This window comes from Pollachius pollachius (genome assembly GCF_949987615.1).
Source record: "Pollachius pollachius genome assembly, chromosome: 6".
Taxonomy (NCBI): Eukaryota; Metazoa; Chordata; class Actinopteri; order Gadiformes; family Gadidae; genus Pollachius; species Pollachius pollachius.
The window spans coordinates 2604076-2624370 of NC_136939.1; the positions used below are offsets into that span (position 1 = coordinate 2604076).

General features: G+C 45.2%; 1 protein-coding gene across 8 annotated transcripts; it reads right to left on the reverse strand.

Annotated features, from left to right (window-relative positions):
* Positions 1-10843: 10843 nt before the first annotated feature.
* On the reverse strand, positions 10844-19690 carry LOC307076796 (gap junction alpha-3 protein-like). Of its 8 annotated transcripts, none has more exons than XM_079737947.1 (4): positions 18872-19690; positions 18326-18506; positions 11690-12938; positions 10844-11185 (listed from the first exon to the last, which is right to left on the reverse strand). In XM_079737947.1, the coding sequence occupies exon 3, from the start codon at positions 12872-12874 to the stop codon at positions 11912-11914; it is 963 nt and encodes a 320-aa protein (XP_079594073.1). In that variant the 5' UTR covers positions 12875-12938; positions 18326-18506; positions 18872-19690; the 3' UTR covers positions 10844-11185; positions 11690-11911. The 8 variants fall into 8 exon arrangements, with proteins under 8 accessions (XP_079594073.1, XP_079594071.1, XP_079594070.1 ...); XM_079737945.1 differs by having other exon boundaries at positions 18326-18509; XM_079737944.1 differs by having other exon boundaries at positions 18326-18552.
* Between the last annotated feature and the right edge of the window lie 605 nt (positions 19691-20295).

Sequence of the window (20295 nt, forward strand, 5' to 3'; positions counted from 1 at the left end):
GCAGAGCCTCACCTGTCATTGTGAAAAGAAAAAACATGATGATAAAAAACATTTAAAAATATATTTTTTGTAAACTTATCTGTACTATATATATATAAAGTGTGCGTTTGAGGCTGTTTGCAGTCTGCTCCACTCTCTCTCTCTCCCTTTCTCTCACTCGCTCTCTCTCTCTCTCTTTCTCTCGCTAGCTCTCTCTTTCTATCACTCGCTCTTTCTCTCGCTAGCTCTCTCTCTTTCTCTCGCTCAGTGAGCGAGCGGCAGAGGGGTATGGCTTCAGTGAAGTGACTCTCCTCCATCTCTCTCATACTCTCTTTATCTTTCTCTCGCTCTCTCTCTAGCTATTTTATGGAAACATAGAGGTAATGGGAGTGGTTGGTCCTGCCCTCTCCCAAGCCCTTCTCTTTTCTTTTTCTCTCTCTCTCTCTCTCTCTCTCTACCTCTCTGTTAGTATGTGTGTTTCTAAAGAGAGGACAGCGAAAGGGGATAAAGGGATAAAGAGAGAGGGCTAGAGAGAGAGCGAGAAAGAGAGAGATTGAGAGAGAGAAAGAGAGAGAGATTGAGAGAGAGAGCGAGAGAGAGAGCTTTGGATAAAAGCGTCTGCTAAATGCCCTAAATGTAAATGTAAATGTAACACATTGAGTGGAATTTGTTCCAGGGTCTCCCTGCTGGTACTCAGTTTCTCATTAAGACAGCAACAGTGCCGTCTTAATGCACTCTAGCCTCATCTCCATATGACGCCAATAGCAAGGAAGTGTTCTAGCAAGGCTGCAGCCTTCACTTTGGAAAAAAGTGACTTTACTTTTTCCCAAAGTGAAGGCTGCAGCCTTGCTAGATACTTAGTGATATAGTGAATAGTGATACTTGGATTGCTACCGTGATTTAACATTCAACCGTTTTTTAACTAAACATGTTTGGTTCTGTTGTTAAAATACATTTAAAGTAGAAAGAGTTATTGCAGCAGGTAAGTGTCCCTCAGCGCTGACCTGAAATCAGATCACTTCTCTGCGTCAATCGTCAAGGATTCTGGATCGTTAACATGTACGCTTAAAAATATTTATTTCAACTGAAATTCACAACGCATAAATAATTGAACGGACCATTATACAATTTGTATCCAAAACAATTTTTGAATGTAAACACATTTATTCATTTATTTCAAAACAATGCCAACGAACCATTCGAGTGACTGTGCAACAACGTGAACGTTCGCTAGTAAGACGCTTCATCATCTGATACAAAATCACCTCATTTTTTAAATTTGTAACACATATTTATTTTAACTATATTTTTTAACATGTAAAATAAAAGAGTATTTACTCTGGACTTTTTACATTCTTATGTACAATGTCTTCAGGGTTTCTGCACTCCAAGGGCAGAAATGGCCGTAGAAATCGACAGTGGCGGTGGGTCAATAGAGGGTGCTAGGGCGCCGCCCCGCCATGAAATATTCACTTGAATGTATCTGCTAACTTTTAATAAACTATTATCAATACAAAATAAATCAACAAAAATACATAGCGTTTATCCTCGTTTAATTGTGTGATATACTTGTCACTGCCAGCAACCATTTCAATGCGTCTGAACGTCAATGATTTGGGCTAGGCTAGTTATTGGTCGCTCGAAATAAAGTCCTCCTCCAAGTCAGGGGCACTGGCCATGTTGAAATCAATGTAAGCTCGCTAACTTTTTGCTATCTATCAAGCAGAGACTGCAGAGTTTACCACCGGCCACTAGGGGATACTATTGGATTACAGACCGCTAACCGGCTCAGTTAGGGGTCGACCTTATTGTGTTTGACAGCATTACAGACGTTACTGTTACAGAGGATATTAAGCTGTTTAACATTATTCGTGTAAGTCCAATATAATTCTTGATTACTATAGTTGTTGTTGTCAAGGTTGGTTGAGTTCCTGAAGATATTTTTGTTAGACATGTGGATGTAGGAATTACTGGTTGTAGCTTATGTTGTTATTTTGTGTATTGTTGCAGGGCTTCTTCATCGTTGTCATTAAATAAGAAGTTTGACATCGAGGACTGTATTTCTTCATGAAGAAGCCATGGTTGTTGTTGGATGTACTGTTCCTGGCTGCGCTTTCGAGACCGGAGATGTGTCTGAAGCACTCGCCATTGCTCTGTTGACGAATCATGGACTTGTCCATCGGAACCCGCCGGCCCAAATTCCGACTCTGCATGGCCCGAAACTTGATCGGCCTAAGGTCGATGTTGGCGTAACGATAGAGAAATGGAACGTGTTCATCCATCGCTGGGATGTCTTTCGCACCGGCTCAGGCATTGGAGCTGCCTACGCCCCTTTCCAGTTATTTCAGTGCACTGGGCCTGAACTTGGAGACAACATGTTGAAAGCCAATCCCATCGCCTCCGGACCCCTGGTGGATATGATCGCTGCCATGCGTTCACTAGCCGTCATTCCGGCCACATGTGTCCTGTGCACCAAGCTGCTTCAGTTGCACCAGGAACGTGATGAAGCATTCCGTGCCTTCACCACCTGGGTGCGGGGGAAGGCGGAGACATGTGCCTATATTGCGGTATGTGAGTGTGGCAAGGATGTAGATTATACCGACCACATTATGTTCTGATCAACGGGATTAATGACTCAGACATATGCCGTGGGACACTGGGGATGCCTGACATTCTGACGAAACCAGTCAACGATGTTATTGCAGTCGTTGAAAACAAGGAAATGGCCCGCAATGCTCTCCCGTCGCCCACTCTGTCAGCCATGTCATCGTTCCGGCACCTACGGAAGAGTCCACAGACGAGCCCTGCCACGACCCTAGCCCCAACAGACAGGGCTAGGCAAGCCTCGTGCCCGGGCTGTAAAAGCACCTTTAAGGTCTTCACAGAGGGTTCTCGCGGTTGGAATACCAAGCCCCACCAGATTTGTGTCGGCTGCTATAGGGCCCACTGACAGCAGAGGCGACAACAGCCATCAACCAACAGTCAGCAGGCTGCCATGGAATCGGTGCCGATCTCCCAGATTTCATCGGTTCAACTCAGAGTACGCCCTGGCCGACACTGCGGGGGCCGTCGCCGCGCTCGGACGACACACAGCACTGTCAGTAATCCCTCACCCATCAGGCTCGGGCACCACATTTTCTCCAGGGGTGAATGGAGGCGGGCCAAGCTGAGAGACCTCCCCCGAGTCTTAATCGCCATCTCGGTTGACAGGTCAGTCGGACCAACGACAGCATCAACCAACGAGGCTCGGACGATGGAGTGAACATATCCGCCATTGCAGACACTGGCACACAATCTGATCTTTGGTCTCTAGAGGAGTTCCTCGCCTGCGGATTCTCGTGTGATGACCTGCGTCCTGTCAATCTTAGCCTGTCAGCCCCTAACCGCTCCCCCATAGCCATTGAGGGAGCATTCTTCGCTAGGCTCTCAACAGCCCCCAGTGAAAGTGGTGTTACGTCCTGCCGCTCGATGGTGTACGTGAGCAGCTCGGTTCGGGCAATGTACCTCTCTTACGAGTCGTTGCTTAACCTCGGCCTCTTCCCTGCGGACTTCCCATCGAGTAACAGTGGAGAAGGACCCAGAGACGAGGGTGGCCCTGGCGCTCGTGACACACCGATCAAGCCCTTGTATGTGAATGCTACGAGGTCTGCCTACAGTGGCTGCGTAGACCAAAGTAATCCCAGGACACTCAGTGCTCATGCCCCAAGCGTACAGCCCCTCCACAACGGCCTCAGGCAATGCCGTTCCCCTGCACACCGGAGAACAACGGCCGGATGAGAAATTGGCTGCTAGAGAGATACGCCTCATCTACATTCAACACTTGCCCTCATCAAGCTTTGTCTTGCATGGAAGGGCCACCCATCGAGATGCACGTGGACCCAGCAGCCACGCCAAAGGCATGCCACACTGCAGCCATTGTGCCTCTGCACTGGCAGCAAAGAGTCTACGAAGACCTCCTTTGGGACAAAGCCCTTGGAGTCATTCAATGTGTGCCATACGGCGAACCAGTGACATGGTGCCATCGTATGGTAGTCACGAGGAAGCACGACGTCTCCCCCCACAGGACCGTGGCCCTCTCACCTCTCAACAAGTTCTGCCAACGTGAAACTTTCGCCACTGAATCCCCATTCCACCTCGCACGTCGCATCCTGAGGGACGCCTGGAAAACCGTCACGGACGCCTGGAACGGCTACCATAGTGTTCCCCTGCGTGTATCGGATCGTCGTCTGACTACCTTTATCATGCCCTTCGGTCAACCAGGTGGCGAACTATGCCCAGTTGCGCGACACTATGGCGCTATTCAGGCCATTCCTCAGCCCACGCTGCAAATTCTCGTGGTCCCCTGAACTGGAGGAAGCCTTCCAGGCGTCCAAACAAGCCATAATTGGGGCCATCCGTGAAGGCGTGGAGATCTACGACATGTGGAGGCGCACCTGCCTCCGCCCTGACTGGTCCAGGCGTGGCATTGGCTACTTCCTGCTCCAACAACATTGTAGCTGCACTTCTGGCATACCTGACTGTTGCCCAGGAGGATGGCGGATCACCCTCGCCGGTTCACGGTTCCTATCCTCGGCGGAGCAACGCTATGCGGCCATCGAAGGACAGGCCCTGGCCGTGGCCTGGGGCCTGGAGCAGGCACGGTATTTCACACAAGGATGTGACAACCTTGTTGTAGTCACCGACCATAAGACCCTTGTGAAGATCTTCGGCGACCGCAAGATGAGATAACAAACTCACGCCTGTTCAGACTCAAGCAGCGTACCCTCCCATGGCGCTTTGATATGGTGTACCTGCCTGGCAAGAGCAACCATGCCGCCGATGCAACTTCGAGGCATCCTTCCCGCTCGGGCTCTTCAAACGGCCTCTCATTGGGATCGCCAAGCGTACCTGACGCCGTAGAATCAGCACTTATGGCTTCCACTCGTGACGATGCACAAGAACTAGGAGCCATCTCATGGTCCCTTCTCGCACGAGAGACGGCAGCTGTACCTGATCCAGCATGAGGGTAGGGTTGATGTTAATGACCCTGTCCTAGCGAGTCTGTCGCCAGTCTGTGGTCCATCTACGGGCAGGATGGCGTCCTCCTATATTACGACTGTGTCGTGGTTCCACCGTCCCTCCATGAACAAGTCCTTCGGACTGGGGGGGGATGCAGAATTTACCACCGGCCACTAGGGGAAAGTGTTGGATTACAGACCGCTAACCGGCTCAATTAGGAGTCGACCTTATTGTGTTTGCCAGCATTACAGACGTTCCTGTTACAGATATTAAGCTGTTTAACATTATTCATGTAAGTCCAATATAATTCTTGATTACTTTAGTTGTTGTCAAGGTTGGTTAAGTTCCTGAAGATATTTATGTTAGACATGTGCATGTAGGAATTAATGGTTGTAGCTTATGTTGTTATTTTGTGTATTGCTGCAGGGCTTCTTCATCGTTGTCATTAAATAAGAAGTTTGACATTGAGCAGTGTATTTCTTCAGAGACAGCTTTTCATTGGCGCAAGAAAATTCACCCTCGGGTCGCACCAGTGTGCGCCCCAGGCCAATGGTATCACTTTTCTTTTTTGTTATCACCACATGATTGGACAATTCAGCAAATCAATCAAATAGGCTACCTCCCTCAGCAGAATTTGCGCAACACAACTACATGTAGAGAAGAGATGGATCGCTAACTAGCAGAGAGTTGTAAGCACTTTCCACCCTTTTCAGTGGTGGAATTGGACTCCCCAAGCAATGTTATACTTAAAAGGAGCAAGTAAGTTACATATTAATTTAGTCTTTCGGCCTGTGGCATATAAACAAAATAAAGCAACTGTCCTATATTTCTAACTGCATTTGAAGTAGACATTGAGACTCACAAAAAATGGACGTTATAGGACAGTGATCATGATTTGTCTCAATATCAGAATAAAAACAATGGGTCAAATAGCAATGGCTGGTGGAATGGCCATAAAGTAGCTTTGTATAATAATAATAATAATAATCTTTATTTGTATAGCACCCTTTATACATAAAATGCAGCTCAGAGTGCTTTGCATGCACAAAATAAAGATAATACACAACAAAACACATTCATCAGAGGCAAGAGACCCGCAAAAGCATAGAGCATAAGATAAAATAAATACATAAAAATAATGAATTAATGAAAACACTTTCAATGCATAAAAAAGATATTAGAGATAACCATAAAAAAAAGATAAAACAAATAGATGGTGGAATTAATTTAAAGCAGCAGCATAGAGATGCGTCTTAAGCTGCTTCTTAAAACTATCAACTGCTGCTTCTTAAAACTATCAACCATTGGTGCATAAAAACAAAATACTGCTTCACCATACTTTTTTGCTGTTCTTATTTGTAGGGGCAGTTTGTTCCCGGCCATTGGTGCATAAAAACAAAACGCTGCTTCACCATACTTTTTTCCGTTCATCTTTGGTACATTAAGCAGGCCGGCACCAGAGGACCTGAGAGGTCGAGTTGGGACATATTCGGACAAGCAGTCAGATAAATACAAGGGTGCTAAACAATGTAGTGCTTTAAAAACAAGTAAAATATTTTTTTAAATCAATCCTCAAAGCTACAGGGAGCCAGTGAAGTGACGCTAGAATTGGAGTGATGTGATTTCTCAACCTGTTTTTTGTTAAAACTCTGGCGGCTGCATTTTGAACAAGTTGCAGTTTTTCTATTTTTTTTGGGGGTAGACCAGTTAGAAGTGCATTGCAGTAATCCAAACGTGAAAATACAAATGCATGCATCAATTTTTTTGCATCTTCCATGGATAGGTAAGGTCTGACTCTGGCAATGTTTCTCAGGTGAAAAAAGGCAATCTTTGTTGTGTTGTTGATATGTGATTTAAAATCCAAATCAGAGTCAATAATGATACCCAGATTTTTTACTGTATTCTTATTTCGTACACTCAGACTTCCCAATCGTCTTAACATTATATCTCTTTGCACCTCAGTACCAATGATTAGAATTTCAGTTTTGTCCTCGTTTAATTTAAGAAAGTTTTCACTCATCCACTATGTAATTGCAGACACACAATTTTTGAGGGAAGTGAGAGCATTGGGGTCGTCTGCAGCTACAGAGATGTACAATTGAGTATTGTCAGCATAGAAATGATAGTTAACTCTGCGATCACAGATGAGTTTTCCAAGTGGCAGCATATACAAAGAAAACAATAAGGGTCCAAGAATGGAACACCGGAGAATATGTCATGTGTGTCCGAGACTTGGTTAGCAAGAGCGATAAAATAACTTCTGCCTGTGAGATAAGTGTAAAACCATGATAGGGCTGTGGCTGAAAGGCCGATCCAGTTATTAAGGCGGTCTAGGAGTATGTTGTGATCGGCCATATCAAATGCGGCTGACAGATCAAGGAGTATGAGGATGGAAATGTTTTTATGATCCATATTCACTCTGAGGTCATTAACTACTTTAATGAGAGCTGTGTATATGCAGTGTAAGCTTGTCCAGGCCCTGCAAGTCAGGATGTAGGCTATGAATCTGAATGAATAGTAGGTAAATAGGTAGTGGCCATCCCCAAAATGCACCAGAATACAGGAAATCAATTTTTATGGGGGGGGGAACCTCAGACACCCTGTCTTTTACTGTGCCCCACCAACATTTTTGATCACCAGCCGCCACTGGAAATTGTGTCCGAGCAGAAACCGTGGTCGGGTGTGGCAGTGTATTTGTCGCTCGTGTTGAAAGTGCATGCCTTTTAAAAAGAGTCACACTTGATAGGAAAACACAGATTCACCATGCAACCGCGGACAGGCTAGAACAGCTCAGGTCAGACGGACTCACTGGAACCAAACCAACATTCGAGCATCTTTAAACAAACGTAATCAACATTTCACTTTTCTGACCCTTCGGTTCAGTCTTGAATGATGAAGAAGTTCAGGCTCATTCAAAGAAACTGACGGGAGAATTCCAGACGAGAAATCAAAAATAGGAACAAGTAGATGATGATTTACTCACATAGTTATTCCACAAGGTGATTCATGAGACATTTACTCAGCAAAAGTCTGGAGCCTGTTAGATTCCGTGTGACGCACATGAACCTCCATTGTCTTAGAAAATACCCGTTGAATCCTTTAGGTTGATTTTTCCCTCTTATTAAGAAATGTACCTTTCTACCCTTAGTGACCGCACAAGTAGAGACACTGCCACTTGTGATGTCACTGGAGGGTAAAAGGTAGTAAATAGGGGCCCTTTAAGCTTTGAGTTGCTATCAATGATGGAGTACAATCGAACACAACATTAAGTAATGTTTCAATGCCCAGGTCCACGGTTATTAATGTGGATATTTAACTTAAAGTGCCAATCTCTTAAGATTTTCATATAAATATTTATCTATCGCTGATGGTCACCATGGTGGTTGAACCTACGACCCAGTGATAAAAAGCCCTAGCATTTGTAGTATCATGAAAATTACCAGCTGGGTGTCGGTGGTGATAGCGATCGTATATCTGGGAATAATGGCCGCTAATTGGGAAAGAGAATAAAATGGAAATCTTCGAGATCACCACTTTTATGGCAGGTAATACAAATATTATATAGGACTTCATTTGATTTTATAATTAACAACTTGATACAAACACTTAGCCCTTGTGGTATCATTTTTTTTAACAATGAGCATATTTGAAAAATACTGAAGAAAATAATGATGGGTGTAATCCCTGGCAAAACCAAGTTGCACTGACCCTAGAAACACAGCGAAGCCGTGTCGTGATCTGTCTCTTCAAAATCACAAAAATGCTTGAAAGTCATCCGCTAGTGTAATTGTGTCCCTATAGTTACCCTGCAGTGGGCAGTTAGCATTGGAAGCATTTCTTATTCAATCAACGGATTAGCAGAGCTAATTTACCCAGAGTTGAGTTAGTTTACCCAGTTATGCTAGCTTACTTGGAGTGGCGTCTTCTATTATATGATGCCAGGAAGCAATTTTAAATAAACAAACAATAACAGAATAGATTTTTCCTACAAATATTAGTACAAGGAGACGTGTTGAGGCAGTCCATCGTGTATAAATCTTCTTTTTGCTCTGTGGAGATCAGTTCATGCGAATACACTCGTTTGCTGAAACATTTGTACCTGGTGAGATACTAAATTGGCTTATTTATATAGTAATATACAAGGAGGTTGTGAAACATAAGAGAATAAATTAAAATTCCTTTTAAAAATGTAAATCGTCAAGGGTTGAATAGGTTGTGGCAACCCGACCCCAACCCCCCGGGCTGGACGGCCCAGGGGAGAGGTTGTAGAGGGCGTGTACCGCCCCTATCCAGCAGGTGGAGCCAGAGCACGCCCCCTCCACCCCAATAATCGGCGAAACAGGGAACACCTGCGGCGGGGTGCGAGGAGGGAGAGGTAATCCTTAAAAGAGATTGTCACCTGTCCCACAAAGAGGGTTGGAGCCGGGTGAAAGCGGACTAAACCCCGAGCGGCGGATGCACGAGGATCAGGAAGGTGAACCGAGACGGCCCGACAGGCTCCCAGCGGAACGCGCCCGTCCAAGGACCAGCCGCCGTGCACCGGAACGCCGGCCCGACCGACCCCCCGCCCCGAGAGGATAGAACATTGGCCCCTTTTTCCCCTGACTCACGGAGTATGAGTTTCATTTTTCGTTTCCCCGTTGGACCCTGTCCCACGGGAACCCCTTGATTTTCCCCGAATAAATGCCCCCCAGGGCTGTGAACCAATCGTGACGTGTGGTCTTTCCCGTTCGACAGAGACATTCCTGGGCTCGGGTTGCAACAAGGTATAAACTTACATGCGCAACGTTTTCCTAACTCTTTTAAGTGACAACAGCACCTTTCAACGCAGCTGCCCCTACATACCAAGAAGTACCTGGTTGGTACCACTGGAAAGTACCACTAGCCAGGAAGTACCTGGTTAGTGGTACTAACTTAGAAGTACCTGGTTAATTTTTAGCCTAGCATCGCCATGGGTCTCAGAGTGAACAAAATCCAAAATTGTGACTTGTTGAAACACTTACTAATTAGCAGTAGAGACGTATAGGTGATTGTCAAATTTTGAAAAAGTTATTATAACTTGTATATCCAGTTCCCTCCCCCAGTCACAAAGTACTGGAAATCCAAACTAAACATCAAACTAACTTCATCTTAGGCTTCATCTTCATGGACTACTAAAGATTTGTCAGATAATTCTCAAGAGCCAAATCTTATATAATCAGAGTAGTTTTGTATTTTGTCAGTGGGTGCCAACAGCCACCCGAAGGATGCATAAAAAACATAAATATTAAGAATGTATAAATGTGGATGGGGGATTGGCAGTGGCAACACACACAAGAACTGTATAAAAGAAAATAGATGAAACTAAAATGAAGACTGCATCCAGAATCACCTGAGAGAAGTGTCAGAACGTCCGTCCAACACCTTCTCCTCAGACGTCTTCAAACCCCACAGCTCTCACTTGCATTGTATCAGACATTTAACAGATATTCAAACAGCCGATCGTTTTGGTTCCCTCAGAGTTGAGCGATGGGAAAGTGTGGTCGGTCGTATCCTCGCCGTTCTTGAAGTAAGAAACATACTTCTTCTGTAAGGCCCAATCCCGTTCCTTTGCTCTACCAAAATCTCCACCTTAACCGTCCCCCTTAACCGTCCCCCTTATCCCTACCCCTCAACCCTACCCCTAAAAATGGGACGACAACCCTTCAAGACCCAGTTACAGTACGTCAATGGTAGTTATTGACGGGGTTTAATTTTATTTTTTTGATCTTTTGATACAATATCTGTCTCTGGAATTGTACTGTATAGATGGAATGTCTTAGGAATGCAACCTTACCCACATGGAAAGACAAGGTATGATTAGATAATATTATTCATGCTCACAATCTGTTAGAAACTGCATTATTGCACTTTATTTTGGAGCAAACATTATACAAGATCAACATAATATATAAAACCAGAATAGACATAGAACTTGAGGTAGTATGTCATCAATGTAAAACATAAATATCATACAAACAAGAACCAGTGATATAATGGAACTAATATTGCACATTACATAAAGGCATCAACGATCACATTTGATCAATAACTCAGTCGGTTTTAAACCATCACTGGATGTTTAATCTTTCTATCTTCCTGGGGGTTGGGGGGCTTAGGACCACCAATGCAGAGGAGGTGCTTGAGGTGGAGGGATGGGCTCTGTGGTGGCAGCGGCCTCGACGATCTCCTGAAAGAAAACATAACTAACAAATAAGAAGGAATTATAACTGGGTTATACGGCCACATTTTATGTACAATATACAATGATAGATAGATAGGTAGGTAGGTAGATGGATAGATAGATAGATATTTCTACCAAAATAAATGAAAAATACACTGGTTTATAAAGAAAAAAAAGACATCACATTGATCGACCATTCTCCAGGCTAATAAGCATTTTTAAAACTAACTATTGCATTATTTGGCAGGGGATTAAAGCTTATCTTCAACTAGAACATGGAAAATATGGATATCATTGTCCTTGACATGGGGCCGGCAGCTCCCGGGCCGTGCACCGGGGCCGGGGGGCCAGGCACCCCCCAGTCCGCTGCCGGGCTGCGGAGCCCCCGGAGTGAGTTTTGGTGGTTGTACTTGTTATAAAGAAAATGCCTATGCAACATTCAAACGGCATAATGATAATGCGATGGTCATCATAATTTATTGAATGATTAATATCATAGAAAACACTTACATTTGTGGTTTTTCGATACCGTCGCATCTTTTCGCCCGCGTAGGGCTGAGATTTTGCTTGAAGCAATAGAATGAGACTCAGCCTTAATGGCTTGTAAACACACAGCGTCTCCACCGATCACCTCTGCCCCTTCACCTTCACTTTAACTGGCAGTAGCAGGCCACTGGCTTGTTCTACGCTACACCTTAAGATCCTCCACCTCCACCTTGACCCCGTCCTCCTCTAGACAATCAGGTCGTCGTCCCGCGTCTTGCTGTTGCTGTGTTCGTTCGTCTTCCTGTTTTTCTTGTTCTCCGGCAGTCCCTCGAAGGTTCCGCCGGTGCTGCCGGCACTCTTGTTCTCGGCGTCCCACGGCGCATGGGCCGTGTAGTAGTTGTAGTTTGGGACGGAGTGCATCACGGCCGGCGCCTCGCTGGGCATCCGGTTCAGCTCGGCCTTCTTCTGGCGCGAGCGGCGGAAGCGGAGGCCCAGGTGGCAGATCTCCACCAGGTTGAGCAGCAGCGACACGAAGGCCACCACCAGCATGAACAGGATGAAGATGGTCTTCTCGGTGGCCCGCGAGATGTAGCAGTTGACCATGTTGGGGCAGGGCCAGCGGTTGCAGGTGTACATGTCCTTCAGCTGGAAGCCGTACAGCTTGTACTGCGCCACGATGAAGCCCACCTCGAACAGCGTCTTGAAGATGACGTTGAAGACGTACGTCCGCAGCAGCACCCCCTGCAGACGCACCCGGCCCAGGCCGTCCTTCACCGGTGCCTTCTTGGCCTTGCCTCCTCCTCCTCCTCCTCCTTCGGCCGCCAGCAGTTCCTGCTTCTCGCTGTGCAGCGCGTGCTCCTCCTTGCGGTCCTTCTCCTTCTGCTTCTCCTTCTGCTTCTCCTCCATGCGCACCAGGTGCAGGATGTGGCCCAGGTAGATGAGCGTGGGCGTGGACACGAAGATGATCTGCAGCACCCAGAAGCGGACGTGGGAGATTGGGAAGGTGCGGTCGTAGCAGACGTTCTGACAGCCGGGCTGCTTGGTGTCGCAGGTGAAGCCCGACGACTCGTCGCCCCACACCTTCTCGGCGGCCGCGCCCAAAACCAGGATGCGGAAGATGAAGAGCACGGTGAGCCACACCTTGCCCACCACGGTGGAGTGCGTCTGGGCGGCCTCCAGCAGCTTCCCCAGCAGGTTCCAGTCGTTCATGGCGGCGGTCTCCTTGGGGACAGGCCTCCTGCAGATCTATGCAGAGTTCCCCGGGATAGCCCTGCTGGGGACCAGAGGTCAGGGGTCACGTTCATTATTATGTTCGTTATATAATATCAGGATAACTTGTTAGTAACGTGACACAATACGTATCCATTTTAACTCTGATTTACGAGCACCAGAACAATGTTACCAGTTACCCTGAACCGGTGCCTTAGAGCGCCCCCTGAAGCATGGGAATTACAATGCATACTGTGGACTATCCATTGCACAAAAGACATTAACAGTGTCGCAGAAGGATTGATGAGACTGTTTTTAAAAATACACAGGATTAGATGTTATAATCCCTTGTGCCGAAATCCAAGGAAATCACGTATTCAGGAGCCCCTGCCCAAACTAACCTTACAAACACGCTGGCCACTAAGCTACCAACCAATGGTGAAAAACCCAAGACAGAATACATCTAACAGCAGTATGCAGTATGCAGCATGTCACTGGGGTTATCAAGTGGGCACCCTGTTTCACCGATGTTTCGTTAAATTAGGCCCACGACACCTCCTGAGGGCTTCACAATGAAACCAGCGTCTTGGAGTCACCCCCTCTATGCTGCTACCACATTGCTACATTTAATGCATCCAAATACTCTTTGCTGCATCATAGCCCTAGCCCTAACCCTAACCCTGACCAAACAAACACGTTAGTTCAAGTTATTAGTCAGCTGGCTTACCTTAGCTTGCACCCCAGGAAATATGTTTCCCCCTTACCCACAGCCATTCACTTGCTCATTCTGCTGCCAAGGACATGTTACTAGCCGCCTGCCTCAGACTTCGTCCACAAATGCCCAGTTCTGACAGCAAGTTAGTAGCAGCTCTAGCAACGAACCCCCGCACGCCAATTTCAATAAGCCTTAGTCGTGCGCTCCAGCCTCGCTGTGCTGCTTCTCATACCATTTCAGAATATTTCGCTTTCTTAAGCTCATTGGCTACTTCAACTCTGTCTTCCCAAGGAACTGTAAATTCAATGAAATAAACTAGCTTCTCCAAGTCCGACCACAATAGCATATCCGGTCTTAATCTAGTGCTAACTATATGTGAAGGTATAGCCATCTGCTGATTAAGATCCGCCTTCATTTCCCAGGCTCCTACACCACTTAGCTGCCCGGCTCTCTGCCTGGCTCTAAGTGGTCTAGCCTTTTCCCCCTGACGTACAAAATTAATTTGCCTACCCTCTTTACTAGCGACTGATGAATTAACTTCTCTCTGTTTATCATCAACAGACGCTGCCAAACATTCCAATACCTGGTTGTGACGCCACGTATAACGCCCGTGGGAGAGACTGACCATACATCCTGATAGGATGTGGCGGAGGCTGTACACACAAGAACATAGTGTTCATGGCTCATCCTTAACAAACCATTGATTTAAGTTCCGGGGAGATGGGAGCACATCATACGTAGGACCTCCTACTCCTGCTAGCCTCCATGCTCGATAGATCTCTCTATTTTTTCTTCTTCTTCTCCACTCCCTCCTATTTCCCCCACTTCCCTTGTTTTGCCTGCGACACTGCCTTAGTACATCTTACAGTCTCCTCCTGTCTATGTATTTCTTCCACTACCATTTTCCTCTTTTCTCCTGCAGAAGCCTTACCCCACAAGGGTTTTCCTGCGTCCCACCCTAAGCCCCCCGGCCCATGCTGAACATGGCCCATGATATACCAATGCCTAAGCGCTGATTGAGCTTGCTAAACCACTTGTTTTCGTTTCCATTTCCTCCCTGCGTTAACTTTGGGTGCAACCCTCCTCACCACAGGGGCCTTGGACTGAGTAAGAGTCATTTCCAATCTAACCTTAGCTCACTTAAATTCTTCTGTCAGACTAGATATTGGCAATTCTACAATGCCATTCCCGTACAAGGCTACACGGCTTTGGCAGCGCAGGCCATTTTCTGACCAAAGAGTTGATCATTTTTTCCAACCTTTCTACCTTTGACAGAAGAACTTCATAAACTGTCAATGGCCACATTAGCCGAGGCAATAAACCAAACTGCAGACACCACAACTTAAACTTACCTGGCAGCCCTGACTTTTGTATTTTTTTGCAATACCTTGTCTAGTTTCCTGTCTCAAGTCTTCAACCTGTGACTTATCACTGAGGCTTGCATCATACCACCTTCCCAAACTCTTCACTGGCTTCTCCAGAACTGTGGGCATCACCTCTTCATTTATAGCAAACTTCTTATCTACTTCCTTCCCTTTATCGATTGAGAGACTCCTAGACTTACTTGGCTTCAACTTTCATGGCCCTCATCGGGGAGAGGTGCGGCCCTCCCTGCAACTTCTCCCCCCCCCCCACTACCCACTTTGAGGCCCTGATTATGACCTCCATTGCTATTGTGAAAGCGAGTGGGGAGAATGTACAGAATGTACAAGCATTAGCCAGATCCAAGAATACAACATGCAAGTCTCTCCTCTCGCGCTTCGCTAACTGAATTTGGTACCAAATCCTGCTGGTATGCTCTAAGCACCCAGAGAAGCCTGGGATTCCAGCTTTTTGCACCGTGGTATAAATTAGTCTGTTCTTTTCAAGATAACTTTTCAATCTCTGTGCCACAACACTGAAGAAGACCTTCCCTTCAACATTCAGTAGACTAATTGGTCTAAACTGAATAATCTCAGTCTTTCTCTTTGGGAATAAATATTGAAAAAGGTTGAGCTGCAGCGTCTTGGATTCCATATGCATAGATATTTATCTTTATGTATATTTAAATAATACAACATTAAAAATATATGCAAATAATAACAATAATTATTAGAAATAATAATAAATCCAAGAAAATAGAAACATGAGGGAATAATGAAGATAAACATTAGAGCACAGCTCTAGTAATCCTATCAGAGTTGGCGCCAACTCTCTGACGGTGTGTTTGTGAAGGGATGAGCGTGGCCAACGAACCCTGGTATTCCTGGCTTCCAGAGAGCAGGATGAGTGATTGTTGATCATGAATGATGAGCGCCTGGGAATACCAGGCGCTGTAATTGGTGTCGGGTGGTGGCCAATAGGTGGCACACTTCCCTCTGGCCTTAACATCAATCCCGATGCCCCAGTGCAGTGACGGGGACACTGTGCTGTGGAAGGCGCCGTCCTTCGGAGGAGACGTAAAACTGAGGTCCTGACTCACTGAGGTCATAATAGATCCCAGGGCACTTATCGCAAAGAGTAGGGGTTTCCCCGGTGTCCTGGCCCAACCAGGCTCTTTCAATATGGCCCCCTAATCATCCTCCTGTATAATTGGCTGACTCATTAATTCCCTCACTCTCCACCACAACTTGGTGTGTTGTGAGCGTTCTGGCGCAGATTGGCTGCCGAGCATCACCCAAGTGGGAGCTACACACTAGTGTCTAGAAAAGCGCTATATAAATTCAATCCATTATTATTATTATTAATCCTAATGATTGTGTTGACATGGCTTATGACCATCCTACAGAGGTTCACTGGGTTGGGTTTACTCTTTAGCCCTGAACTTTTACAATATTACCCTTTAAATATTGCTCAACCTCTAGGGTTCCTCTGAAAATAAAACAATCCAAACTTAGCGTGAGGACGTTCTAGAGCAGGGGTCGGCAACTCAGTTTGGCCTTGGGCCAATTCTTTTTCCAGCCAGTAGGTGGCGGGCCAGAACATTATCAAAGGCTAGTTCAAGGAAATGATTAATGAAAGTGCTTCTGGAACTGCGACGCAGGCCCGTCAGCTGGCTTAGTCATATGCCTAACAAGCACTAGATGACTCTTAAAAGACATACATATAAACAAGTGTATGCCCTAATCACGTAAATGTCATGCCTGATCACGTTATAAACAGCAAACGCGATTGTGATTATTGCATTAAAAAAGAAAAATAAGTTATTTCATAATGTAGCCGAGCGGGGGACATCCCGTTGGTATTTGAATGACTTTATTTGCTGATCTCGTCCCCCAATAAGCAGTTGTCAGTCTGGTTCTCCAGCGGAGTCTGCCAGATAAAAGTTTCTGTAGAAAGGGTCTCAAAGGCCACGCGTAAAGCCGCTCCTCCTTTCCTGTCTACATATTTGGCAGTGTATATGCCGTCTTATGTGCGCCTTTTTCGCTGCACGGTCTGCGCGTTTACACTGCCCGAGGAAAATTGCTTGCTTGAGCTAGCACTCCAATTTACCCTCCCGGACCCTCGCCTATCCAGTGCGCAGCCCCGCCTCTCCAGTGAACCAAGAAAGCCTGCGCCGTTACGAACGGGGGATTTTACCCCCTCGGATATACACAGGAAACTTGAGGTAAGACGGTGAAATCACCGGGCGTGCCAAGTCTCGACCGAACCGGCTTGGCAGTGTAGAAAGGCCTTATGTGGGAGAGAGGGCAGTAGTGCGCATCTAAAAAAGCAGCCAACCATTCTTAAAACACTTCACACAACACAACACACACACACACACACACACACACACACACGGCGGGTGCTGATTGACTGCGCGTGCACACACGCACACGCATATACACACACTATGGCGGGCGCTGACTGACTGCGCACACACAAACCTCCGTTCCTAGTCTACTCACCGATTTGTGGACAAAAGTCCACAAATCTTTTGTGGACTTTTGTCAACAGCTCCTGCCTTTTTCTGCGTGCAGTATCACACAAAAATACGTAATGTTGGGTTGCCATTGTTCTGTTTCATTTAATATTAAATAGTTTCCAATAACTCCCGCTCAGCCCCTCGCAGCTTATGCGTGACCGTGACGAGTGTGTCTCTAACCTTCCGGGAGTAGTAGCAGGATTTGATACATTTAAATTAAAAAACGGTTGTGAAAGAAAAAAAAGTTCACTGTATCCGGCCCCTTTACATTTAAGCTAATATATATATATATATATATATATATATATATATATATATATATATAATATATGATATTCTAAAAATAAATAAATAAATAATATAACTTCAGAATAATCTGGCGGGCCAGATATTATGTCTTGCGGGCCAGTTATGGCCCGCAGACCGCCAGTTGCCGACCGCTGTTCTACAGCGTCATCTTGAACGTCCTCACGCTCTAGCCTCAACGCAAGTCAATGTGACCAGCTGAAAATATACAAAGCTGGTATGAAATTAAACTGTTAAGACTGTGATTCTGAAAAACGGTTACAAATTGACCAAGTTACAAAGTCTGAAGTAGTTCAAGTGTCAGAGAATGGGTGTCCACCCATTGACTTCCATTGTAAAAAATAATATTTTTCAAGTACAATATGTAAAGTTCAAAATATTTGAAACATTTGAAATGAGGCGTGCAATTGGAATGGAGTCTCTAGGTTAAAGGTTTTGGAAGGATATATGTCCCAAATTTTGTAGAGAATAATAAAGAAAGAAAGAAAAAAAAGATAAAGAAAGAAGACAAAATCAAAACAATAGTACCACTGCATGCAGTACTCACCAAATAATTATCACAGACGGTATACTCACAGCAGAGCTGTCGCAGTCGTTTCTCAGAGACAGTCAACAGCAGCCTCCACTTTGATACTTTCCTCCAGTCGGTGGCTCCTCCTTCTCTCACTCTCTCTCCATTATTTACTTTGTTGGAGATTTATCTTCGATCCAGCAGATTAACCCCTGGACTGCTTTATCAGAAATTATTACTTTGCTGAAGATAAGGACTCCAGCCTAATTAGAGGTGGCAGACGAAGTACTCAGTCCACAGACTTGATTAAAAGTTGAGATACCTAGTGTAAAATATTACTCCAGTAAAAGTGGAAGTAATCCCTTTAAACGTTGACTTGAGTAAAAGTATAAAAGTACTTGGCTTTAAATGTACTTAAGTATCAAAAGTAAAAGTCATTTGGTGTAATGTAATTCCAATATCTTGCTATGTCCTTTATACACTAATTTAAGGTTAAAAGAAACCCCACTAACACCACTCCAAATACAATGTTTTCTATTTATGATCTCTGGTACTGATATAATTTGAAATTATTATAATTACCTCTGAGTTAGTTTAGATTGGACGGCGAATTCTTGAAAGAGGAAATCATATGATTCTTAAGCAGACAGAGAAGGCACTAAAAAATGAACGAGTCGTTCTTTCTTTCCACTACTTCAAATAGTTTGCTTAAATATGGCCATGGGGGCTCAATTTCAATTTCTGATGCTTCTTCCATTACTGTGTGTTGGCTATAAACGCCAAACGTGACAGCGAAATTCGAAGGCTAAACAGACATACGAGGACAGAAGCAAAGTTGGGAGAAACCCGCCCAAACTGCATGAATCATGATGTGTTCTGATTGGTACACTTGCAGTGCATGCGCAGTCATTTGGATCTGTCACTTTATTGTCTATGGTCACACATGCTGCACACACACACACACACAGACACACACCCTCGCGCACAGTAAAAGTACTAAGTCTCACAAAATAATGATACTCAAGTAAAGTACAGATACTCATAGAAGTTACTTAAGTACGGTAACGAATTACTTGTAGTTTGTTGCTGTCCACCACTGCTGATAAGTCAAAGTGTGTCCTTTCTCATTGATTACTTCCTTAAAACCTTCCAGATTTCCCCCCTTATTTGCGGGCCTAATCAGGGTCAACTGAGACCGGATAACGGCCAAAAACATCCGCATTCAAGCCAGTTTCAACCCGCCCAAGTTTGTTTTCTGAGGAATGGCCTGACTTAGGTAGAGTTTAGAGTTTATTTGTTTAGCACAAATGACAAACTCTGTGCAAGGCGGGAGCGAAGCCTATGTAGGCTTGTACAGATTTCCACGGCTATTGCCATATCATGATACACTTGACATGCAGGCTAAACATAAAATTGGAACCACTAAAAAGAAGCATTGAAAGCAAGGTTATTAGGATCAAAAGCAAAATGCAAAAAAAAAAGACAAAATCCGTAAAAAGAAAATTCTTGAAGAGGAGTTTCAGGTAGACAGTAGATGTTTCCTCAGTGCAAATGCAGTGTATGATGAAATAGATCTTAGCTGTGGGCTTAATTTACTCCAAAGCTTCGGGCCTCTGAAGGAGAGATTAAACTGGTGCCTAGATGTCCGCGTGGGTGGTATCTCGTATGGTATGTCTGTATGTCTGATGTGGAAATAAATATGTTCTGGAGAGTGACTGGAAGATCTGTTGTAACAATGAAAACGTCTTCTGGGTCACATTACGTGACTATAATGGTAATGGAGTGTTGATTACGATTAAACCCCTTATCGGCGGGCCTGGTCAGGGTTAACTGAGAGGGGAAAACCCTGACAGCTAAAACATCCGCATTCAAAGCCAGTTCCACCACTCAGAAGTTGGTTTCTGAGATATGGCCTGACAGGTAGAAGGAAGAACCCACAAGTTGACAATAGTTGAAGTTAGGGTCTGGTCACCTTTTCTATGTGTACGGGTTAAATCAGCCATCAC

Coding starts and splice junctions, on each gene's coding strand:
- LOC307076796 (XM_079737947.1), bottom strand. CDS start 12,874: ATGAACGACTGGAACCTGCTGGGGAAGCTGCTGGAGGCCGCCCAGACG.